Below are 26,478 nucleotides of genomic sequence, written 5' to 3' on the forward strand. Positions count from 1 at the left end.
TGAACCCTTGTTCGTCGTATGATCCTCAGCACCTTTGGAATGAGAGGAAGTGGAGGGAACACATATACCGACTGAAACACCCACAGAGTTACCAGGGCGTCCACTGCACAGGCTTGGGGGTCCCTCGACCTGGAACAATACATCGGAAGCTTCTTGTTGAGGCGAGACGCCATCATGTCTATCTGAGGAATTCCCCAACACCTTGTCACTTCTGCAAATACCTCTTGATGAAGAGCCCACTCTCCTGGATGGAGATCGTGTCTGGTGAGGAAGTCTGCTTCCCAGTTGTCCACGCCTGGGAGAAAGACTGCTGACAGAGCGCTCACGTGCTGTTCCACCCAGCGGAGAATTCTTGTGGCCTCCGCCATTGCCGCCCTGCTCCTTGTTCCGCCTTGGCGGTTTACGTACGCCATCACTGTTATGTTGTCCATGTTGGATCAGGACAGGGAGACCCTGAGGAAGGTTCTTCGCTTGCAGGAGGCCTTTGTAAATGGCTCTTAACTCGAGAACATTTATGTGGAGACAAGATTCCTCGCTTGACCAATTTCCCTGGAAACTTCTTCCTTGCGTGACTGCGCCCCAGCCTCGGAGACTTGCATCTGTGGTCAGCAAGACCCAGTCCTGGATTCCAAATCGGCGCCCCTCTAGAAGGTGAGAACCTTGCAGCCACCACAGGAGATAAACTTATTTTCCAGTGCATGTGCAGGTGAGACCCGGACCATTTGTTCAGCAGATCCCACTGAAACACCCGGGCATGAAACCTGCCAAACGGAATGGCTTTGTAAGCCACAACCATCTTCCCTAGCACTCGAGTGCATTGATGAATCGACACTCTTGTCGGCCTCAGAAGCTCCTTGACTATGGTCTGTATTTCCAGAGCTTTGTCCGCCGGAAGAAACACTCTCTGAAGCTCCGTGTCTAGGATCATGCCCAGGAAGGGCAGCCGAGTTGTCGGGATCAACTGAGACTTTGGCAAATTTAGAATATAACCGTGATGTCGCAGAACCGACAGGGTGAGTTCCACATTTCTTAACAACTGTTCCTTTGATCTCGCCTTTATCAGGAGATCGTCCAAGTATGGGATAATTGTGACCCCTTGCTTGCGAAGGAGTACCATCATTTCCGCCATTACCTTGGTGAAGACCCTCGGGCCGTGGAAAGCCCAAACGGCAACGTCTGAAATTGGTAATGACAATCCTGCACCGCAAATCTCAGGAAGGCCTGATGAGGAGGATATATCGGGACATGTAAGTAGGCATCCTTTATGTCGACTGACGCCATAAAATCCCCCCCTTCTAGGCTGGAAATCACAGCTCGAAGAGATTCCATCTTGAACTTGAAAGTTTTCAAGTATGGATTGAGGGATTTTAGGTTCAGAATCGGTCTGACCGAGCCGTCCGGCTTCGGCACGACAAAGAGGCTCGAATAGAACCCTTCCCCCAGTAGGGACGGGGGAACCGGCACAATGACCCTCTGTTGACACAGCTTTTGTATCGCAGCATTTACTACTACTCTTTCTGGAAGAGAAACTGGAAGGGCTGATTTGAAAAAGCGGCGGGGGGGGTAACTCCTGAAACTCCAGTTTGTACCCTTGGGACACTATGTCTAAGACCCAAAGATCCAGGGCCGATTGAAACCAGACCTGACTGAAGAATCGGAGACGGCCCCCCACTGGCACGGACTCCCGCAGGGGAGCCCTAGCGTCATGCGGTGGACTTGGTAGAGGCGGGGGAGGAATTTTGGTCCTGGGTGCCTGACACGGCAGGTGACCTCTTTCCCCTTGCTCTACCCTTTGAAGCGAGGAAGGACGAGCCCTTTCCTTTTTTGTATTTATTAGGCCGAAAAGACTGCATCTGATGATGGGGCGCCTTTTTCTGTTGTGTGGGAACATAAGGAAGAAAAGATGACTTACCCGCAGTAGCGGTAGACACCAGGTCAGCAAGGCAGTCACCAAACAAGACACTACCTTTAATAGGGAGAGCTTCCATATTTCTCTTGGAGTCGGCATCAGCATTCCATTGATGAATCCACAGCGCCCTCCTGGCCGAGACCGCCATGGCATTGGCTCTCGATCCCAAGAGTCCAACATCCCTCGCCGCATCCTTTAGGTAATCTGCAGCGTCCTTGATATAACCAAGAGTCAAAAGAATGTTATCCTTATCAAGGGTATCCATATCAGAAGCCAAATTATCAGCCCACTTAGCAATAGCACTACTCACCCACAGCAGGTCTGAGCAATGCACCAGTATTAACGAAAATGGACTTCAATGTCGTCTCCAGCTTGCGATCCGCCGGATCCTTGAGAGCAGCCGTGTCAGGAGACAGAAGCGCCACCTTCTTGGACAATCGGACAGAGCCTTGTCCACATTGGGAGACGACTCCCATTTCTCCCTGTCGTCAGAGGGGAAAGGATAGGCCATTAAAATTCTCTTGGCAACCTGCCACCTTTTGTCAGGCGACTCCCAAGCCTTTTCACAAAGAGCGTTCAGTTCATGAGAGGGGGGAAACTTCACCTCAGGCTTTTTCCCTTTAAATAAGCAAACCCTCGAGTCTGGAACAGCAGGTTCCTCAGAGATATGTAAAACATCTTTAATAGCCACAATCATGTACTGAATACTCCTAACTACCCTTGGATGTAAAGTGGCCTCATTGAAATCGACATCGGAATCAGAGTCTGTGTCGGTATCTTTATCTGCCATCTGGGTAAATGAACGTTTTTGTGACCCTGAGGGGGTCTGTACCCGAGACAAAACGTCCTCCATGGATTTCCATCATGTTTGTGTCTGAGAATCAGATTTATCTAGCCTCTTAGACAATAAAGCCACATTTGCATTCAGTGTACTCAACATATTCACCCAATCAGCAGTCGGCTGTGCTGACAGAGTCATTCCCAAATCCTTTTCTGCCCCCCCAGTAACTTCCTCCGGGGAGGAACACTACGACTCAGACATGTTGACACGTAGTACCGACACACCCACACTCACACCGGCCAAATCAAGGGGACAGACCCACAGGGAAGCCTGTAGAGAGAAACACAGAGGGAGTATGCCAGCTCACACCCCAGCGCCCATATACTACAAATAAATAATATATGTGGTTTGCGCTGTAATATAAACATAAAAAGCACCAAATTGCATGTGCCCCCCCCCCCTCTCCCCCCGTTTTGCTCCCTTGTTACTTGTAAGGAGCTTGGAGGTCCGGGCCAGCGTCTCTGCAGCGGCTGTGTAGAGAGAAAATGGCGCTGGTGAGCTGTGCGGCTAAGCCCCGCCCCTTCCCGGCGCGCTGTAGTCCCGCTCAAATTTTAATTTTTTATACTGGCGGGGGGTAATGTATACGGTGCCCGGGCACCGAATCTGCCTTTGCCAGTGCACACAAAGCCTTCAGTAACTTCTGCCCATGGCGCTCTCCCCACAGCCCCCCCCCCCCCCGCTCTCCCCACAGCCCCCCCCCCCCCCAGCGCCCTGCATCCTGTATCGTTGGTGTGTGTGTGGGAGCATGGAGCGCAGCCGGCTTCTTTCTTCTGGCTTCTGTGAGGGGGGTGACGGCGCGGCTCCGGGAACAAGCAGCTAGGCGCACCAAGTGATCGAACCCTCTGGAGCTAATGGTGTCCAGTAGCCTAAGAAGCAGAGCCCTTGAACTAAGAAGACGTAGGTCTGACTTCTCTCCCCTCAGTCCCACGATGCAGGGAGCCTTGTAGCCAGCAGGTCTCCCTGAAAATAAAAAACCTAACAAAAGTCTTTCTAGAGAAACTCTGTAGAGCTCCCCTAGTGTGTGTCCAGTCACTCCTGGGCACAGAATCTAACGGAGGTCTGGAGGAGGGGCATAGAGGGAGGAGCCAGTTCACACCCAGTCAAAGTCTTTTTAGTGTGCCCATGTCTCCTGCGGATCCCGTCTATACCCCATGGTCCTTTTGGAGTCCCCAGCATCCTCTAGGACGTAAGAGAAATTCTTATTCCCTGCTGTAGGAGATAAACTGCCATTACCACCATAATCTTGGTAAATACTCTGGGGGCTGTGGCTAACCCAAAAGGTAGGGCCTGGAACTGAAAATGCTGTTGGAGGATAGCGAACCTGAGATAGCACTGATGGGACAGTGCTATAGGAACATGTAGGTAAGCATCCTGTATATCCAGGGATACCATATAATCCTCTGGCTCCATGGCCAAAATGACGGAATGTAAGGTCTCCGTGTGAAACTGAAGTACCCAAATGTATTTGTTCAGCAGTCTGAAATTGAGAATGGGCCGAAATGACCCATTTGGCTTCTGAACTAAAGACAGGTTGGAGTAAAAACCCTGTCCTCATTGTGCAGGAGGAATTGGAATGACTACTCCTGACTGAAGCAATTTCTGAACTGCCTCTTGCAAAGCCCTGGCCTTCGTCTCTACACGAGACGGGCTAGTACAAAAAAACCTTTGAGATGGGTACTTCTTGAAGGCAAAAGCATAACTTAGAGATAATGTTTCCTGCACCCAGGCATCTGCGGTCATATCTGTGCAAACTGAAGAAGTCGGCCCCCCACCCTGGGAACCCCCAGGTGGAGGCCCGCACCATCAGGCTGATGGCTTATCATCTGTTTTACCAACCGGTCCTCTGGTAGCCCAATGCTTTTTAGTCTTACCAGACTTGTTGTATTGGGACTGCCTGCTATCACTTTTGCATTTAGCTTTTCCTTGAGACCAAAAGGCCAAAACTTTAGGTTTGAAATTGTATGTGGAAGGAAACGACCTTCTTGGAGTCTGCTTCTGACTCCAAAATATCCGTCAATTCTTTACCAAAAAGAGTATCTCCAGAAAAAGGCAAACATTCCAAAACCTTCTTAGATTCTGAATCAGCTTTCCACGTACGTAGCCAAACTGCTCTGCGAGCAGCTATTGTTGAAGCTGGTGCCCTGGAGGCAATAGTACCCATATCCAATGCTGCTTCTTCCAAGAACATTGCAGCCTGTTTTATATGTTCTATATGGGATTTTTGCTCTCTAGATGCTATTGAAAAATCCCCCTCCAATGCATCAGCCCAGGCAGCCGCTGCCTTTGCCATCCAAGCTGAAGCCATGGCTGGCCTTATGACTGCCCCAGACAGGGGAAAAATGTTTTTTAGAAAACCATCCACTCTCCTATCCATGACATCATTTAATTATGTTGAAGACAAAGGTAATGTAGATTTTCACACTAATTGAATCACAGGGGAAGCTGCATGTAAGGGTTAATCGTGTTACCTATCCCCGGTACAGGAGTTGGAGGAATTATCCGTTCAGCTATATGGATAAAGTCTGTGCAAACATAGCCCAAGGTGGATCCACCTGCACCTGAAACTGCCTTGTATTTTTCAAGAACCCCTGGTGAAAGCTAAAACAATTTGCACACAAACCATCCTGAACCAGATCCTGAGAGGATAACACAGCTTTGCAAGACAAAAATGATAGGAGTGTTGGTGTTGCTGTGAGTGTATCTTCTTCACCTTTGCCGCTCTTACACATGATAAATAATCAACACTTCCACAGTGTACTACACAATTTGTGACTGTAATCACTTTAAACTTCTCAAAGTGACATACAATCTGACCCTACGCATGCACCAGCATTGAGGATCGGAAATAAAACAAAACTGACAGAATATAGTAAAGTCAGCAATCACACTAGCAGTCAGTCACATGTTTTACATTAGTATAATAAACAATATGAGCACATCAACTACAACTACATTTCAAGTATGTAGGAGAACATATTACGGAATCATGTTTAAACAGATCTACCGTATTCAGACGCATTGCAAAAGAAACAGTATTATACAGACTCATGTGCAATAGGCACTTATCTAACTATTCATACTCATAAGGTAGATAGAGAATTAGTGCTGTATTACCCGTACTCAGAGTGGGATACAGGGAGACTCACCTCGCTTCCAGGACCGATCAATACGTTAGCGAACGCTGAGTGGATCCAGACGCTACTAGTGTACACTGTCGCTCCATGAACCTATAGTGAACACAGACGCACCAGTCACACAGCCGCCTATGCTGCGACTGGGTCCCCTCGTGTACAGCGTCTGAGCCGGAAGCGGGAAAACAGTTCATGACGGGAGACTCGGAGGAAACTGGTCATGAACCGGGGGGAGTGGCGACCAGGAGAGCGCCTGACTCCCCACTGCTGACATCAACCCTAGGGATCATGGCCTCATACTATTCCTGAAACCTATGATCCCTAAGGCCTAGCGTTGGTGCACCCGAGGTGGCAGCCGCATCAGCGACTGTTTGGTAGTCTCCTCCCAAAACAGTGCGGCTATGTCCGTATTCCCCTTCTAAACTGAACCGATGCCTTACCTTCTCCCCGTGCTCCGGCCACAGCCTGGTAAAGTCTGCTGGACCTGCTACTATATACGACACAGACGCCCGCCGAAATAGCACTGTACTCGTGGGTAAGCGTTGTCGCGACCCGGCGGAGAGTTGTTGGAGTGACTCTTTCTAAGGTACGTATAAGACGCTGTTTAGAAAGATTGCTCAGAAAAGATAGTAAGGCTATAAAAATAAAATAAGAAAGCTTAGGGATGCTAATACCAGCAGCCCTCTGACCATGGTCCGGGTCCTGCCGCACCAAAAAAAAAAAAAAATGATTTGCCTGAGCCTGGAGGTGGGGATATATGGATGGGCCCGTTGCATGCTGGGAGGCCAGAAAGCTTTGACCGATTGGTGCAAATCCGCTGTCGCTTCATCATATCTCATTGTTATCCTGTGGCTAACCTGTGCACCCTGCCAGAGAAATAGCTTATTTTCCCCTTCCTGAGCGATATTGTTTACGATATTGCCCAGTGTGTATGAAGCGGATGACAGCCAATGCATAGCCCCGTGGGTTGTTAACGAACCATGTGTCGGCCGTACATGCAGCTCGATTTGGATTAATCATCCAAAGCTACAAGTACAATCCTGCCGCGGTATGACGTAACTGTGCAATATTGCACAGTGTGTATGCCCGCAGTCGGCCGGACCAGGTGGGGACACAGTAAGTGAACCCACCTTTCGGCTACCAAAGCATCGTGTACCATGGCTGAGCATCCATAACTCATGGGTCTTGTTTCCCACAAAGTGAGAAATTACGTTTAATAAGGAACAGCACTCACAGCACCTTGATTCATGCAACAATAAACCAATCTTTCAATTTATACACACAAAATACTGTGTGATATATATATAGATATATATATATATATATATATATATATATATATATATATATATATATATATATATATATATATATATATATATATATATATATATATATATATATATATATACATACACACATATATACATACACACAAGCAATGCCAAACAGACAAAGAGGCTAAACCACGTAAATTCTACCTATTTCAATCCAAGTACATTTGTTTTTCTTTAGTTTTTCCAACATTAAACAGATTTATTTTGACCACAAGGAAAAATATCAAATAAATAGGAGCAACAATGTTCATGTCAAGGCAGTCATTGCTAAAACCTAATGGCACAATACAGTACCATGTCTCCTGTACAATTCCTTGAGCAATGATTTGGTTTAAAAATACACAAAATGCACAATCACCACCAACTTCCAAACAATGGTTACAATTACATTTGAGTATTTGAAATTAGCTTTAAAGTGTTACATACTGACCACATTTGAATTATAAGAGAAAAGTAAAGATAATGTGTTTGGTAAAGTGTAGTCTTAACCATGCATCACATAGTACTAAAGTAGACTCTCGTTGCCGAGGTTTAAAGGCTACACCAACTCTAGTACATAGCATAATGCTGTCACCTTGAGAGTTGCATGCTCAAAGCTCAACATATACAGGAAAGGTATGGTTTTATCTCAAGTTCTTGTGGAGACTGTAGTCTTAACACTTTTTATGCCAATTATATTGGAAACGATAATGATCCAACTTTCTATATTTGGTTTGTGTACATAGTTGTGACATATTAGTTATTAGATCAAGGATCTAGCTAGCCATTTGGTTGTCAACTATACAGCAGAATATTTCTGGAACATCAATTAAAGCATCACGGCAGCATGAAGCAGAGCACAGATTCCATAGAGATACATCTTAAAAACATTAACAAATCTCCAGCTAAAACAAATTATATTAAACTGAACAATAATTAGATTGTTTCAGGAAATCATTTTCACTAAAGAGATTATCCATAGTAGGTAGTTATCAGGCGAGATTAATCACCACTGTACAGATAAAAGTGGCGCACTAAAATTCAGTTTGTTTCAAGTTAAGTACATATCTGAGAATTCATATATAAACAGCTCAGCCACCTTATTGAATCTTTCTCATTACATACATAGTATATATATATATATATATATATATATATCAATTATTTTTATTTTTTTACTTGCCTCATCCATTTTCTCAGATGTTGGAGTTTCGTCACCTGCCATCTGTTCAGTCACCTCAGAGCACTCCACTGTCCTGCAAGGCTGACTCAATTGGATAGTGGGAGTTCCCGACCTTGAGTTCTGGCAAAAAGATGAAGTGCCAGGAATTGGCTCATCATCATCATCAGAGTCTGGCAATGGAGTTGGGCTGATGTCTTCTAACCCTGTGCTAGAAGGTCGAGAAGAAGGGGTAACATCCTGATACTGAGAGCTCAAGCTAAACGGAGGGATAGGCGATAGCTGGGATGAAGAGGAAGATATAGGACTTCCTTCCATCCTCAACTCCTTGTCCACACTAGGTTCATGTAGGAAAGGTATTTTGGTTCTTTCCTCTTTTAAAAGCATTTCAATTCTTGAATCTAAACTATTGTGCTGCATTTCTGACTCCAATGTAGGTGTCCCTGGTGTGCCCCGTCCCTCTGGCGTGCGAGCACGAGAGGCAGATTTCAGCTCCTTGACACAGTCTGGCTCTGGAGGAGGGGGTTCATCAGGTTTCTCTTTAACTGGTATAAAGTCAATATTTATAGAACTACACCCACCATCAGACAAAAGCTCTGATAGTGGCGGTACTGTTCTCCGGTAATCTAGTTCTCTTGATGTCTGTGGGAATGGATTCTCATCGAGAAGTGGGTAAACTGAAGATGCTTGATAAGGAGAAAAGGCTGACTTCATACCAGAATGGCTTAAAGGTGGTGTATGCGATAGCTGCGGAGTCTCTGGTTGCGATCGGGCTGCATTAAAAGTGTGGTCAGAGCCACGGTAAGCGCCAGAGCTGTGGACATAGTGATGCCCCGGCCTCCGGTTGTAAGCGTCTGAATACTTTGATTCATGTCTCCTTGGTTTGTAGTCCTGCCCATAATGAAAAGCTGGTGTTGTTTGCCGACTGGAATAGTTGGAGTCTTGAGAGTAAGGTGTTCCTAGACGTGGGGTGTGAGGAGTCCCTTGTGATTGTGGAGTATACTGGCTGTAAGAGTTAGGGGTATCCTGCCGACAGCTAGAATAGGCTGTATCGTGGGAAAATGGAGTACTGCTGTTTGGGGTAACTGATGCACCCACACCAGTTTCTTTCGTACGTTTCAAGGTTTCATTTACCTGTGACCAAATGAAAGAAAACCCAAAAGACATGGTTACATAAGCAAACCTTATTAAAATAAAGCGTAAATATTAATTTTCATTAAAGCTTTCATATTCAACTGTGTTCTAAATTGCATAAGTTAATAAATTCAGAATTTGGTTATATTGAAAGTTTTAAATTATCTAATAAATTCAAGAAATTTTAAGGGCTGTGCAAGAACAGCATATATAATGCCAAACCTTTTCACTGGCAATTAAAAGTAAATAAAATCCAGGGGGAATGGGATCAGGAAACAAGTGTGCTACTATGCACAATCACTCCAAATGACGCCTGCAGTGTTTGGGGCTAGTACAGGGAAAAACAAACAAATACTGTACCTTAATTAATATAGACTCCTCCTCTGTCATTGTTAGAAAATGGGATTTTGTACTTACATGAAATCATTTTCGAGTCCAGTGAGGGACACTGGATACATTGGGTTATAAACTAGAGTCTAAAGACCCATATAGACGGGCCGATGCGGGGAGAGATGTGTGCTGAGTGAACCGCTCAGCACACATCTCTCTTGCCGCTCAGCACAGCGCGATCTGTGCTGAGCGTGCGGGGGGAGACGGGGGAGGGGCGCTCACTTCACCCAGCGGGTGAAGTGAGCGACCCGCTAGATTGGCCTGCACGGCAGGCCAATCTAGCAGCAGCGATAGAGATGCGCGGGGCTGCGCATCGCTATCGCTGTAAGGGCTACACACGGAGAGATCAGGTTTATATTCTAAGCAATCTAGTCAGATTGCTTAGAATATCGCTCCGTGAGTACCCCCCTTTAGAGCCTTGGCGCTTTCAAATTTACCTCCATAAAGCCCAGTACCCACGGGCCGATGCAGGAGAAATGTGTGCTGAGCGAACCGCTCAGCACACATCTCTCTTGCCGCTCAGCACAGCGCGATCTGTGCTGAGCGTGAGGGGGGAGACGGGGGGGCCGCTCACTTCACCCAGCGGGTGAAGTGAGCGACCCGCTAGATTGGCCTGCATGCAGGCCAATCTAGCAGTAGCGATAGCGATGTGCGGGGCCGCGCATCGCTATCGCTGAGGGGGCTACACACGGAGCGATCATGCTGATATTCTAAGCAGTCTAGTCAGATTGCTTAGAATATTGCTCCGTGAGTACCCCCCTTAAGCTCAAGCTATATACTGTTGAAGGCAATCGAGAGATTTAGTATCTTTGAAATAAAGCCCCAAGGACAGAACAAGGAAAACAATACACGAGAGAGAGAGGACTGAACAGTATTCTCACTGTGTGCCCACTGGACTCAGAGAAAAGGATTTATAAAAAATAGAAAAATTTAATTTTCTTTTTGATCCATACGATACACGTTACACTAGGTCCTTAAGGGAGGTTTTGAGCAGAAGTAGTGTTGCTAAACACACTATGGCCCAAATGTCCAACCTCTGGATGCAAATTGTTGACTACATAGAATCCTGTGAGCAGACAACGAGGCGATTGCCCAGCACACTAACTGAAGTCTCATGATTACTACCCCTTTCACACAGCCGCTTCCACCTGGGTTACTGCCGGGTTAACCCAGGTCGCAGCTCGTTGGGAATGGATCCCCGAAAAATATCCCAGGTACAGTGAACTGGGAATACAACCCCGGTTACGGGGCTGTGTGAATGGGTAACCCAGGTGATCCCGTTCGAACCCCATGGAGTGCCAGCTCACCGATGCTTGGAGATGATGCCATCTTGTGGTTGTATGACCCATGCATTGTGTAGACTGCCTCTCTGAGGGCCTTAGTCCAAACGACTATGAGCTTTGAGTAGTATATATTAATTATTTACTCCTGTGGCCAGTTAATCACCTATCTAGTGTTTGTCCTAAATAAGACACTAACAAAAAAGGCATGAAATCTTCTACAACACTGTCTGCATTCCAGAACTTAAGCAGACATACATGAGCTGGGACCACCAAGGCTGAATCTTAGTCCCCACAAACTTAGTATCGCATTCCCCATGGTACTTTGGGGGTAATTCAAACCTGATCGCTAGGGTGCGTTTTTTGCTTCCCTGTGATCAGGTAGTCACCGTCTACAGGGGGAGGGGGAATTCGCTGTGCAGGTGTGCGATCGCGTGTGCAGGAGAGCTGCACAAACAGAATTTTGTGCAGTCTGTGCACAGCCCAGGACTTACTCAGCCGCTGCGATGATCGGGGCCGGAGCGGACGTCACGAAAACGCCGGGTCCCTCCTGTGTTTTTCCGGGCACTCTCTGAAAACAGTCAGTTGCCACCCACAAACGCAGTTATTTTTAAAGTGGCAATTAATTACAAAGCAAGATCAAGCTGATTTTGCAGTGTAAATGATTGCCACTTTAAAAAAAATTGAAAAACCTTACCAAATCTCTCACTCTATTACATTTGGCCCTAAAAGCAGAGAGGCAGCAGCAGAAAGTTCTAACCATGGCCCTCAGCTGCTGCTGTTCGCTCCGTAGCGATAATTTAGAAAAACGGGTAAACTGCGCTTGCATATGCATTGTGGTTTTGCACAGGTTCTAGCGACGCTTTCAGTCGCACTGGCGGTCATAAGGAGACCAACTGTAAGTGGGAGTTTCTGGGTGGCAACTGACCGTTTTCTCGGAGCGTTTGGGTAAACGCAGGCGTGGCTGGGCGTTTGCTGGTCGGGTATCTGACGTCATTACCGTGTCATTCGTCGCAGCAATCATCGCACAGAATAAGTAACTACAGGGCTGGTCTTGTTCTGCACAAAATGTGTTTGCAGCCGCTCTGCTGCACAGGTGTTTGCACTCCTGCAAAAGCGAAAATACACTCCCCCGTGGGCGGCGACTATGCGTTTGCATGGCTGCTAAAAACAGCTAGCTAGCGATCAACTCGGAATGAGGGCCCATTTCCCTTCTCAGCTTCCCAGCAGCCCCTGCGGCTTTATGACAGTTGTTCAGAAGATCGGCAGCCATTAACAGTGCCCAGCTCCATGCACTTACAAAAATGTAACTTTTTAATGAACCTTTAGGGGTATAGAGAGGGAAAAGCTGGAGCTTTAGGAGATAAATTTGAAAGTAACCAATTGTCTAACTTTGCACTCTATAGGGGGCAATATACTAGGGAGTGAGAATAAGGGAGAGATTGTGAGAGCGATCTCCTGAAGCGGCAATCGTTTACATGGAAAAAATCTACCTGGTTTTGCCATGTACTGTAAATAATTGCCACTTAAAAAAACAACAACAGGAGAATGGTCACAAAATCTCTCACTTCCTGATTCTCACACCCTATTACATTCCCTCCTATACCTCAATGTATCTGGTGTCCAATAAATAGCTTTTATTTGCTATAACAGAGTGTATTTCAGAAGAAAAGGGAAAGTGAGGTGGTGGTGGTGGTGGGGGACGGGGGAACGGACAAAAATATAGTCCACCCCTTGCTTAATACACTGTAGGACTGACTTTAGGGTTTGTGTTCGACGGGCATTTTAAATGCTTCTGCTTTTCCAATAAGAAAATGCCAACATTCATAAGCCCACAACTCTCCCAGTCCTAAACAATGGAATTACACCCAGGGCTCCATTCAGTAGGTACCCTGTCTATCAATAAATTAAATACAATATTATTCCAGCTAAACTACATAGCAGATTAATCTATACATGCAGATAAAATGGTGAATTCCCAATTTGCTATTTACCTGTGGCGTTTCATTCACAGTGGGTGAAGCATCCAAGTCACATCCAACTGGAAGAGTCTGGGGTGTGTAGAGACCATTAACTAACAGTTCATAGAACCGCATTCGTGTCTCACCTGTACAGAAGTGAATGGTTACTAACAGCAATGAAAAGCAAGCACAATGTATCATGGACATTTTCCTATCTATATAGCTAAATCTATATTTTGAACGTGATCATTTTTAATAATTAATAATTTTGCATAAACTAACAGAAAAATAGAGAGGACAAAAAACTGACAGAGGGGGAGATGACAACACATATCGATGACCATACACTATAGCATATAGTTATATCAGTTAGCATGATATGAACAAATATGATTTGTATGGCATGAAAAAATAAGATTTTAAACCTACCGGTAAATCTTTTTCTCGTAGGCCGTAGAGGATGCTGGGGACTCCGTAAGGACCATGGGGATAGACGGGTTCCGCAGGAGACATGGGCACTTTAAGAAAGACTTTAGATCTGGGTGTGCACTGGCTCCTCCCTCTATGCCCCTCCTCCAGACCTCAGTTAGAGAAACTGTGCCCAGAGGAGACTGACAGTATGAGGAAAGGATTTTTGTTAATCCAAGGGCAAGATTCATACCAGCCACACCAATCACACCGTATAACTTGTGATAAACTACCCAGTTAACAGTATGAAACAACATAGCATCAGTTCAAAACCGATGCAACTAAAACATAACCCTTATTTAAGCAATAACTATATAGAAGTATTGCAGAAGAAGTCCGCACTTGGGACGGGCGCCCAGCATCCTCTACGGACTACAAGAAAAAGATTTACCGGTAGGTTTAAAATCTTATTTTCTCTTACGTCCTAGAGGATGCTGGGGACTCCGTAAGGACCATGGGGACTATACCAAAGCTCCCAAACGGGCGGGAGAGTGCGGATGACTCTGCAGCACCGACTTAGCAAATAGGAGGTCCTCCTCAGCCAGGGTATCAAACTTATAGAACTTTGCAAAGGAGTTTGACCCCGACCAAGTAGCAGCTCGGCACAGCTGTAGTGCCGAGACCCTTCGGGCAGCCGCCCAAGAAGAGCCCACTTTCCTAGTGGAATGGGCCTTAACCGATTTTGGTAACGGCAATCCAGCCGTAGAATGCGCTTGCTGAATCGTGTTACAGATCCAGCGAGCAATAATCTGCTTTGAAGCAGGTGCACCAATCTTGTTGGTCGCATACAGGATAAACAGTGCTTCTGTTTCTCTGACTCGCTCTGGCCACGTAAATTTTCAAAGCCCTGACCACATCAAGGGACTTGGAATCCTCCAAGTCACGCGTAGCCACAAGCACCACAATAGGTTGGTTCATATGAAAGGATGAAACCACTTTTGGCAGGAATTGAGGACGGGTCTGCAATTCCACTCTATCCATATGGAAAACCAGATAGGGGCTTTTATGTGACAAAGCCGCCAATTGCGACACTCGCCTAATCGAAGCCAAGGCTAATAACAGGACCACCTTCCAAGTGAGATATTTTAACTCTACCGTTTTAAGTGGTTCAAACCAGTGTAACTTAAGGAAACCTAACACCACGTTAAGGTCCCAAGGCTCCACCGGAGGTACAAAAAGGAGGCTGAAAATGCAGCACTCCCTTCACAAAAGTCTGAACTTCTGGGAGAGAAGCCAATTCTTTTTGAAAGAAAATGGATAGGGCCGAAATCTGAACCTTAATGGAGCCTAAGTTTAGGGCCAAATTCACTCCAGTTTGTAGGAAGTGAAGGAAACGGCCCAGATGGAATTCTTCCGTAGGAGCACTCCTGGCCTCACACCAAGAAACATATTTTCGCCATATACGGTGATAATGTTTAGATGTCACATTCTTCCTAGCCTTTATCAGCGTAGGAATGACCTCATCCGAAAGCCTTTTTCCGCTAGGATCCGGCGTTCAACTGCCATGCCGTCAAACACAGCCACGGTAAGTCTTGGAACAGACATGGCCCCTGTTGCAACAGGTCCTGTCTTAGAGGAAGAGGCCACGGATCTTCTGTAAGCATTTCCTGCAGATCCGGATACCAGGTCCTTCGTGGCCAATCTGGAACAATGAGAATTGTTCTCACTCCTCTTTTTCTTATTATTCTCAACACCTTGGGTATGAGAGGAAGAGGAGGAAATACATAGACTGACTGGAACACCCACGGTGTCACTAGGGCATCTACCGCTACTGCCTGAGGGTCTCTTGACCTGGCGCAATACCTCTGTAGCTTTTTGTTGAGGCGGGACGCCATCATCTCTATCTGTGGCAATCCCCACCGACTTGCAATCTGTGCGAAAACTTCCTGATGAAGTCCCCACTCTCCAGGATGTAGGTCGTGTCTGCTGAGGAAGTCTGCTTCCCAGTTGTCCACTCCCGGAATGAACACTGCTGACTGCGCTTACATGATTCTCCGCCCAGCGAAGAATTCTGGTGGCTTCCGCCATCGCCACTCTGCTCCTTGTGCCGCCTTGGCGGTTTACATGAGCTACTGCGGTGACGTTGTCTGATTGGATCAGAACCGGTTGGTCACGAAGTAAGGTCTCCGCTTGACGTAGGGCGTTGTATATGGCCCTTAGTTCCAAGATGTTGATGTGAAGACAAGTCTCTTGACTTGACCAAAGAGCTTGGCAATTTCTTCCCTGTGTGACTGCTCCCCAACCTCGGAGGCTCGCGTCCGTGGTCACCAGGATCCAGTCCTGAATGCCGAACCTGCGGCCCTCTAGAAGGTGAGCACTCTGCAGCCACTACAGGAGATATACCCTGGCCCTGGGGGATAGGGTGATCAACTGATGAATCTGTAGATGTGACCCGGACCACTTGTCCAGTAGGTCCCATTGTAAAGTCCTTGCATGGAACCTGCCGAAGGGAATGGCCTCGTATGATGCCACCATCTTTCCCAGGACTCGAGTGCAGTGATGCACTGACACCTGTCTTGGTTTCAACAGGTTCCTGACCAGAGTCATGAGTACCTGGGCCTTCTCTATCTGAAGGTAAACCCATTTCTGGTCCGTATCCAGAATCATACCCAAGAAGGGCAGACGAGTCATAGGAACCAACTGTGACTTCAGGATATTGAGAATCCAGCCGTGTTGCTGTGACACCTTCAGCGAAAGTGACACGCTGTTCAACAACTGCTCTTTTGATCTCGCCCTTATTAGGAGATCGTCCAAGTATGGGATAATTGTGACTCCTTGCTTGCGTAGGAGCACCATCATTACCGCCAATTACCCTGAAATTGGTAATGACAATACTGTACCGCAATTCTCAGGTACTCCTGATGGGGTGGGTAAATGGGAACATGAAGGTATGCAGCCTTTATGTCTAGATACAGCATAAAATCTCCCCCTTCCAGGCTGGCGATGATCGCTCTGAGCGATTCCATTTTTAATTTGAACCTTTTCAAGTATAGGTTCAGAGATTTTAATTTTAAAATAGGTCTGACCGAACCGTCCGGTTTCGGGACTACAGCCAAGGTTGAGTAATATCCCCTTCCTTGTTGCAGGAGGGAAACCTTGAGCACCACCTGTTGGAGATACAATGTGTGAATTGTATTTAATATTATCTCCCTTTCTGGGGGAGCAGCCGGTAGGTCCGATAAGGAAAACCGGCGAGGAGGCACCTCTTCGAATTCCAGCTCGTAACCCTGAGATTATCGCCCAGGGATCCACCTGTGAGTGAATTCAGATGTGGCTGAAGAGTCGAAGACGTGCTCCCACTGGGGCGGACTCCCTTAGCGGAGCCCCAGCGTCATGCGGTGGATTTAGTAGAGGCCGGGGAGGACTTCTGTTCCTGGAAACTAGCTGTGCCCTTACCTCTGGTAAGAAAGGACGCTCCTCGTACTTTCTTGTTTTTCTGCGACCGAAAGGACTGCATTTGATAATGTCGTGCTTTCATTGGCTGTCAGGGAATATAAGGCAAAAGATCAGAATTACCAGTTATTGCTGTGGAGACCAGGTCCGAGAGCCCTTCTCCACACAATTCCTCAGCCTTGTAAGGTAAAACCTCCATATGCCTCTTTTAGTCGGCATCACCTGTCCATTGCATGTTCCACAGGACACGTCTAGAAATCGACATAGCGTTGACTCTAGAACCCAGTAGACCAATGTCTCTTTGGGCATGTCTTATATATAAGACAGCATCTTTATATATTATATATCCTAGGGTCAATAACATGGTATCCTTATCTAGGGTGTCAATCTCCGCTGATAAGGTATCTGTCCACGCTGCTACAGCTCTATAAACCCATGCCGACACAATCGCCGGTCTGAGTAGTGTACCAGAATGTGTGTAAATGGACTTCAAAGTACTTTTACTGCATGCTATCTGCAGGATCCCTGAGGATAGCTGTTAAGTCAGCGCTACCTTTTGGGTAAACGTGTCAATGCCTTGTCCACCCTAGGGGAAGATTCCCATCGTATCCTGGCCCTAGCAGGGAAAGGATACGCCATGAGAATTCTTTTTGGGAAGCTGCAGCTTCTTGTCTGGAGATTCCCGCTCTTTTTCTTCATGAGAGGGGGGAAATGTTACCTCAGCTTTCTTCCCCTTAAACATGTGTACCCTCGTGTCAGGGACAGATGAGTCATCAGTGATATGCAAAACATATTTTATTACAATAATCACATATTTAATACTTTTCTGCCAGTTTTGGCTGTAACTTTGCATTATCGTAGTCGACACTGGAGGCAGACTCCGTGTCGGTATCAGTGTCTATTATTTTGGATAGTGGGCGTTTTGAGACTCTGAAGGTCCCTGCGACATAGGGATAGACATGGGTAGATTCCCTGTCTGTTCTCTAATCTTTTGTGCAATAAATTTACCTTAGCACTTAATTCCACATATCCAGTCAGTTGTCGGCGTTGTCGACGGAGACACCACACACACACACACACACACACACACACACACACACACACACACATTTGCTCCATCTCCTTCTTAGGAGAGCCTTTTACCTCAGACATGTCAACACACTTATCTGAAGACAGTTCCCCCACAAGGCCCTTTGGAGAGACACAGAGAGAGTATGCCAGCACACACCCCAGCGCTATATGACCCAGGAAAAAAACACAGTAATTTAATGTTTTACCCAGTAGCGCTGTTATATATTATCTGCGCCGAATTATGTGCCCCCCCCCCTTCTTTAAAACCCTCTTTTCTACCGTGGTATAAGCAGGGGAGAGTCCGGGGAGCTTCCTCTCAGCGGTGCTGTGGAGAAAAAATGGCGCTGGTGAGTGCTGAGGGAGAAGCCCCGCCCCCTCGACGGTGGGCTTCTGTCCCGCTCAAATATACTGTACACTGGCGGGGGCTCTTTATATATACAGTGGTTAGCTGTATATAGCCTATTTTGCCAGAAAAGAGGTTTACATGCTGCCCAGGGCGCGCCCCCCCCCCCTCCTGCGCCCTGCACCCTTACAGTGACTGCCGTGTGTGAGGTGTATGGGAGCAATGAGGCACAGCTGCAGTGCTGTGCGTTACCTCAGTGAAGATCATGAAGTCTTCTGCCGCCTCTGAAGTCTTCTTTTCTTCTCATACTCACCTGGCTTCTATCTTCCGGCTCTGCGAGGAGGACGGCGGCACGGCTCCGGGACGAACTCCAGGGTGAGACCTGTGTTCTGACTCCCTCTGGAGCTAATGGTGTCCAGTAGCCTAAGAAGCAGAGCCTTGAAACTCACAGTAGTAGGTCTGCTTCTCTCCCCTCAGTCCCTCGATGCAGGGAGTCTGTTGCCAGCAGTGCTCCCTGAACATAAAAAACCTAACAAATATACTTTCTGACAGGAAACTCAGGAGAGCTCCTGAAAAGCACCCAGTCTCCTCTGGGCACAGTAGTAAACTGAGGTCTGGAGGAGGGGCATAGAGGGAGGAGCCAGTGCACACCCAGATCTAAAGTCTTTCTTAAAGTGCCCATGTCTCCTGCGGAGCCCATCTATCCCCATGGTCCTTACGGAGTCCCCAGCATCCTCTAGGACGTAAGAGAAAAAGCGCATACAAGCAAGAAACCACACAAAGGCAGTGTGCAGTGTTTCCGCGAGCTGCTGTAGGTTAGGACCAGGCACAGCGTTTCCACTAGATAAAGACTTAGGAGGGACAAGGGCTTACGATAAGGTTAACCATTTGGCCCATATGCGCATCTCTGGCTAAGTTAAGTACTTCTCATGAGCAACAGCAGTAGAAACTAGGGAGAGCCAAATGCCATAGTCCAGCCCCCTGGAATCCATCCTCCGTGCTAGCGACAGTGGCTTTATCACATGCAGAGATCCGTCGTACTTCATCTATGACTTTGTACCTGTGTCTAGTACACTGCGAGTATCTTCTCGCTGCATCTGTGATGCGACTAAGGGGGATATGTAATAAGCAGTGAAAAGAGTGGAGAGAGAAGTGAGCCAGTGGAGAAGTTGCCCATGGCAACCAATCAGCTGCTCTGTATAATTTTAGAATATGCTAATTTTAAATGTTACTTAAATGCTGATTGGTTGCCATGGGCAATTTCTCTACTATCTTCACTGCTTAGTACATCTCCACCTAAGACACAAAATTTAAAAAAAAGATATGGTAGGTTACTCCCGAGCGTCTTGGTAGCACCAGATGTAAGCAAGAACACATCTGTAGTATAGAGTATGTGCACGTTTCCACTGTAGTACCCCTCCTACAGGAGCTCTCCCAGAGATGTCACAGGAAGCAAATGGACATGCTATACTTTATTATTTGGATTTTTGTCTTTTCCCGATAACACTTTAGGTTTAACAAATTACCAGTTGAAAACTGGATCACTTAAGTGTTTGGATGGATGGGAATTCTTTGCAATGCAAGGAGTTTATGTTTCAGAAAATTTAGTCCACAACTAATAAAAGCAAAAAATTGGCTTCCCATAATCTGCACAAATCTCCAAGCCACGAGATATTGTGTCATGACAGCAAGCCGAGTAATCAGGGACCTGGGATCACATACATATGTGAAGCCAGCCAGCTAGAAAAATAGGCGTGTGTGGCGATGTGTGCTACTGATACACCACACATCCTTCTCCTGATGAGTTATAAAAATAAAATAGTAAAAAATTAAAGTAACGTATGCCTGATAATTTTTTATTGTGGTGAAACGAGGGCGTGTGGTATGGAAGGTAGATTGTAACTAGGTCGACAGTGTCTAGATCGACCACTATTGGTCGAAAGTAACTAGGTCGACAGGTCAAAAGGTCGACATGTGTTTTTTATGGGGGGTTTTGTGTCGTTTTCTTCATACAGTGACCGAGAACCCCAATTGGTGCACCGTCTTCGCTCGCCATGCTTCGGGCAAGGTGCCTTGCTCCGCTACCACTTCGCTCGGCACAGATTACAGTTCCATTCGTAGCCCACGTGGATCGTTAAGTATGAAAAGGTTAAAAAAAATAAAAAAACTCATGAAAAACTCATGTCGACCTTTTGACCTGTCGACCTAGAGACCCTGTCGACCAATAGTGGTCGACTTAGATAGTGTCGACCTAGTTACTGTCGACCTAGAGACTGGATCCTGAAACGAGGCATGGCCCCAGAGCAGAGCTGGACAGTAGAAGACGAAACAGTAGGGACTCCCACAAATTCACTGCAAATGCACTGTTCCGTTTCATTCTGGCTTTCATACCCCCTAAATGACAGAAAAGCACAATGGAGTATGTCCATATCTGTACATCACAAACACCCACAGCCCTCGAACAATGACTACAAAGGTTGCCAAAAAAAAGGGCAAAAGTTCAGCTACCAAAACATAGTATGATAGTTTTTCTTGCTGTGTCACCACTTTCCTACAACACTGTGTGAGCATCCACAGAATATAAAAAAGGAGGTCTGTGATTTAATCTAGCACAGGTGTTCCCAACCACTAGTCCAGTGGCTTCCAAAACTTTTTTGAATCATGGCGCCCTAGAATAATCAGAATTTTTTTCACGGCACCCCTAGGCCAAAAATTTCTTTTTGAGAAATTTAGAAAGAAATATTACATTAAGTAGATCGCGTTTATAGGTCATCCTTAGGGTCAGTTGTGTGGTGAGGGACAAGATTTGCTTCTGTTTGGCCACATATTTTATGAATGGCAGCCACCAGCACTGGTTTTGCCTATTATATTGACCATGAATAATTTGAATTGGTCCTGGACCACCAATCCAGGTCACCCCTGCAAGTGTCCAGAGGCACCCCAGGGAGCCACGGCACACAGTTTGGGAACCTCTGCACTAGTCTCAAGTACTGTACCACTAATGGCTCATGTTTTGTGGCTGTCTGTTGAAAAAGGAGGGATAATTAATGACTTAAATAGACTAAATAGAAGAAAGAAATCCTCAGAACATGACATGTTGGTGGTACTTGAGGACTAGGGTTGAAGACCCTTGCTCTGGTCTAGCCTAAAACAAGCATCATTCGGACTTCTTAGAGCTATTTCACACACTATGGTTTTGACTGGATGCAAAAAGCCATCCGTGTTTTACCCGTGTGTGTTTATTAATTAAGTACTGTTGCTATTAGGGGCTTTCAGACAGCACTGTCACGGCACGGCTGCCGGTAAGCAGCCGGATCTATCCCGGTGGCCGGGCCGTGCTGTCTCTGAAGACAGTGTAGTATATGTGTGAGCCGGGGCTATCACACACAATGGCTTTTTTCTTCCGCTGCTGCACATGCGCACAGCAGTAAGCACGACTGAAAGCCATTATGTGTGAAAGGCTCTGCCAGCCGGTAAAAAAACAGACAACTTTTGTCCATCTTTTTGCCGTTCGGACAAAACCTGAATGTGTGAAATAGCCCTTATACTGCTATAAATGACACCTAAAGAACTAAAGTCATCCTACACTTAAACACGCTTGTGAAGAATGATTTCCTTCACTGACCACCACCATATAAAGTGGTATTGAGAAAACACAAATATCCAAATAATAAAGTATAGCATGTCAGTTTGCTTCCTGTGACATCACTTGGAAAAGCTCCTGTGCGAGAATGCACAAATCTGTAGTCTGTAGAGGAAATGCACTTGCAAGACAGTGTTTTCTGTATCACAGAGCAATACCAGACTTTCCCCACTTGGGGTATTCTCTAGGCTTTATAGCAGTGATGGGGAACCTTTGGCACTCCAGCTGTTGTTGAACTACACATCCCAGCATGCCCTGCTACAGTTTTAGCATGGCCAAATAGCAAAACTGTAGCAGGGCATGCTGGGATGTGTAGTTCAACAACAGCTGGAGTGCCAAAGGTTCCCTGTCACTGCTTTAGAGAGTAGTTCTTTTTGCTAAGGAGAGAGGGTAAAAAGGATCAACTATAGGTATACAGATATTTATGCTTACAATACAAAAATAAGCTGCAAATTTGTGTCCATCCCACTCTGGCTTCTACAGTCTACAACAGGCATGTCAAACTCATGGTCATCCAGCTGTTGTAGTTTCACAAGTCCCAGCATGCTTTAACAGCTAATCAGTGAAAGGTATGCTGGGACTTGTAGTTTCACAACAGCTGGAGGGAAACGAGTTTGACATGCCTGGTCTACAATAATGCCTAAAGCTGGTCTCACTTCAGTGCTGACCACCAGGGCCAATTTATGACAGATTTATTTGACTTCTGGAAGCAAAAACACACACAGAAAATAGTGGTCGTCTCCTGATTTTCCAACATGACTTTTAATGCTCCAGTACAAATTTTATGGGTGCTTTTTGTGGCAACTGTCATGTTGGGTCAACTGCCCTGTATTACTGATGTTACATGTGCCCATCTGTTGCTAGCATGGCCTGAAGATCCGGCCACACTCATTAAACATGCATATTCATAACCCATCAGGATCTATTTTAAAAGTTGTAATACATCCCCCAGACTAATGTCATAGAGCAGTGTTCCCCAAATTCAGTACTAAGGGACCCCTAAAACTTGGTACACACTTGTCGAAATATTATTCAAACAGTCAATAAATGATAAATCGACAGGACCATCAGTGTGTACATCCAATATATATGTGTACCACGTCATTCAGATATATCCTGGCGGCCATGCAGCACTGCAGATGAAGATACAGGGGTAGGAACACTGGAGGAGGGTGCCTCCGGGGGGTTGGGTTCATGTGACCGGCGGTGGGGAGACTGCTGGTCACCATAAAGACGCCAGGATCCTGGCTTTTAGACGGCCGGTGGGGGACATACACGAGTGGAAATAGTCCACGTTAGTCGGCATGCCGATTGTCGGAATTGTGAGGGGGTGGGATCCCAGCGTTGGTATTGTAACAGACGGTCACATAACTACATCTCCCTCCGGGCGCTAGCCTTGATTTCCTCCACTGCTCCATGTTTTGCTTTATGGCTCCAAAGCAGGAATAAACAGGGAGCCCCAGGGGCATATGCCGAGGTCGTCCGTCTCCCATAGCCACACCCCAGAGTCCGCATTAATGTACATAGAAGGGGCAGGACACAGGCTCCTACCTCCTCCGTTGGCTCTTCCCCCTCACACACTCAGAACCTGCTGCCCCTGCGGTGGAACACCCTGAACAGCAATGGGTTGTGTCTGCGTGCTCTGGTGTAAGTAGTTAATTGGGGGGTGAGTATGTGTCTGGGTGCATCTGGAGCCTTGGAAGTGAACGCCGGAGGGGAGCGTGCGTGTCTGGGTGCTACTGGAGTGTTGGCAGTCAAATTTGGGGGGATGAGTGCCTATGTGTGTGTTGCAGTTAGTACTGTGGTGTCTCAGTGCTGCTGGGTGGTGTCAGTGAATGTGGAAGAGAGTGTGTGTCTGGGTGCTCCTGGGGTGTTGGAGTGAATGCAGGGAGAGAAGCAGTGGCAGTACTCTCGCACCCAATGCAGAGACAGAAGGGTGCTGGCTGGATAGACAAAGTTGCTGGCTAGAGAGAGACAGAAGGATGCTGAAGCTGCAGAAACATGGGGAAATGTCACTGAAGAGACACAAGGGAAGAATGAGGCTAAAGAGATCTGGGGGAGGAAGGGGGTAGTGGCTGGAGATTATCCACAACTGCCAGGATTATTGGCACATTACTTCCGCCTTTGCCCCCCTCAGCTGTGCTATTGCGCATGCGCCAATGTGAAGGCACCACAGTCTATTTCACTTTGAGAAAGTCACGGGTCACGTGACGAAACTAGTTAGGCCACGCCTCCTGTCTGCACACCTGCCGAGGTATCCGATTTGAAAGCATTAGCGGTTTGTTCTCCCCGCAAGCCGTCCTTCATCTCCACAGAGATCCCAGAATAGCCGCGGATCTGAATTCTCGAGCCGCCCGTATCAACATACGGCTCCCCGTCAGCCGGATAAACCAGCACACGGCATACACTTTACAGTGAATCCACGGCTCCCTCTCCCCTGCGGCATTCGCACAGTGGGCATTGCAGGACACATCGCCGAGGACGCTCGGCTTTGGACCAGCCCACCTAAGGAGAGGTAATTGAACAATAAATAACACTGGATCACTCCCCCAATTTATTATTATGGGATGTCTACTGCACTGATCATTCACTTCCAGTATTAACATTACGGCTATTACCATCTATTGCTTTCCAACAAACAGCTGGACTTTATTTCCTTTTGTGGACTTCCATATAGAGAACCGACACTATTTGGTGTCTGTTTAAACGGATAAACTTAGTCAAGGTGTGCCTTTTTATATCCAACAATTTTATGTCATCTTTTACTGCTATTTTATGCTTTTTCATTAATAAATCAATTTATATACATACATCGGTTCTCCTAAAATTGTACTGTCCTTTCCCTGATACTTTGCGCAGCTGATTTTGTCTGTTTCTATATTCTCCAACCAAACACCCACATAGTGTTTTTCAGCCGCACATGTATCAGGGTAATTTGATTATTAGCCTCCTGCAATTGAGGCGCTGTAGAAGCAGTCTTCTGTTTTTTCTCTTTTTTTCTCTTTTAGCCTCCAAGATGCTGCTGCCGCTCAGCCCGGAACAGAGCTGTGGTCCCATAACCCCTGAGCAGGGAGATGCTACATCTTTCTGCTGCTGCCGGACTTACATCATACCATACCATACCATACCATGCACCATTTGTTGTGCAGAATGTTCAATAAAGTAACTTTTTACTATTTAAATGGTGCCTGTCAGAATAGGGTGCAGACCAGAGGTTGAACTACCAGCGGTGCAGCTGGTGCATTGCACCAGACCCCGTGGCAATATAGGGGTTATAAAGAAGGAGGACGCGGTGGCAATGAGTTTTATAAGGAGGAGAGTTGCGAGTGTGCTTCTGCCCATGTCAGCCATAGCTGTGACATGTGAGTGGGAAGGGGGTGTGGGTACCGTTGCTATGACCATCAAGGTAGGGTGGGGGTGTATCAGACTGGGGGTTGCCAGCCACTGGGGGGGGGGGGGCTGCTGCTGGTGCTGTAAGCATAGGGGTGGAATGCGGGTGCTGTTGCTGTGTGATCATTGGTGGGGGCCGGGTTCTGTCACCATCGGGAGCTCCAGCTAGTGGGAAACCTAGACATTAGGAGACCCTACCAGCTGAAGCCAACATCTGCGGGAGCCCGATCAGCGAGAGCTGATCGGGTGCCTTGGCCAGCGTGTGCCCTGAGGGGTTGTGTGCAGCAAGTCAATTCTGCACGCTAGTTATATATTGTCACCTCAGGAACATGAAGGACTGAGGTATAGAGAGAGAGAGAGAGAGAGAGAGAGAGAGAGAGAGAGAGAGAGAGAGAGAGAGAGAGAGAGAGAGAGAGAGAGTGTGTGTGAGACTGAGGGGTAAATTTACTAAGGTGGAAAGTTTTTTTATAACTGGTGATGTTGCTCATAGCAACCAATCAGATTTTACTTAACATTTATCTAGCTGCTTATAGAAGACAATAGATAGAATCTGATTGGTTTCTATGGGCCCCATCACCAGTTCTAAAAACCTCCCACCTTAGTAAATTTACCCGAGGGAGCGAAAGCGAGGGGTGGGACACAGAGGCAGAAAGGCAGAGGGAGTGAGGCGGTGGGAGGCAGAAAGATCTGCAGATGGCAGTGGGGATTGGTCAGTGTGTACCATCTGCAGATCGATTAATCTAACAGATATAGCTTTAGATGTGTACCCACCTTTAGACTGACAGAATGGCAGAAGTATTACTACACACTATTAACATTTAAGACCGCATAACCAGGTATTTTCAATATGTATGAGAGCCGTACTGACAAAATGTTCAATTTCTATACTTGAAGAAATAATGTTTGATCATAATTTAGATACAGATTATGCTATATCAGTAAGTGGTGCTGAGAAGGTGATGGGTGGGGGTACAAAGTATCCGGGCCTCCCACAGCGCTCAAGGAGTGCACACATGGTGCGATTTTTC

The 26,478-nt window shown here is 46.6% G+C and overlaps 1 protein-coding gene across 3 annotated transcripts in view; it reads right to left on the reverse strand.

Annotated features, from left to right (window-relative positions):
* The window catches only part of SETD1B (SET domain containing 1B, histone lysine methyltransferase), a 107,392-nt gene that overhangs the window by 76,450 nt on the left and 4,464 nt on the right, over nt 1-26,478 (reverse strand). For all 3 annotated transcript variants that reach the window (XM_063964479.1, XM_063964478.1, XM_063964477.1), the window contains exons 5-6: nt 13,176-13,288; nt 8,381-9,511 (exon numbers count right to left, since the gene is read on the reverse strand). In XM_063964479.1, the coding sequence (XP_063820549.1) occupies nt 8,381-9,511; nt 13,176-13,288 (1,244 nt within the window). The remainder of the gene's footprint in view (nt 1-8,380; nt 9,512-13,175; nt 13,289-26,478) is intronic.

Source organism: Pseudophryne corroboree, chromosome 1 (assembly GCF_028390025.1).
Source record: "Pseudophryne corroboree isolate aPseCor3 chromosome 1, aPseCor3.hap2, whole genome shotgun sequence".
In the NCBI taxonomy this organism is placed as follows: domain Eukaryota; kingdom Metazoa; phylum Chordata; class Amphibia; order Anura; family Myobatrachidae; genus Pseudophryne; species Pseudophryne corroboree.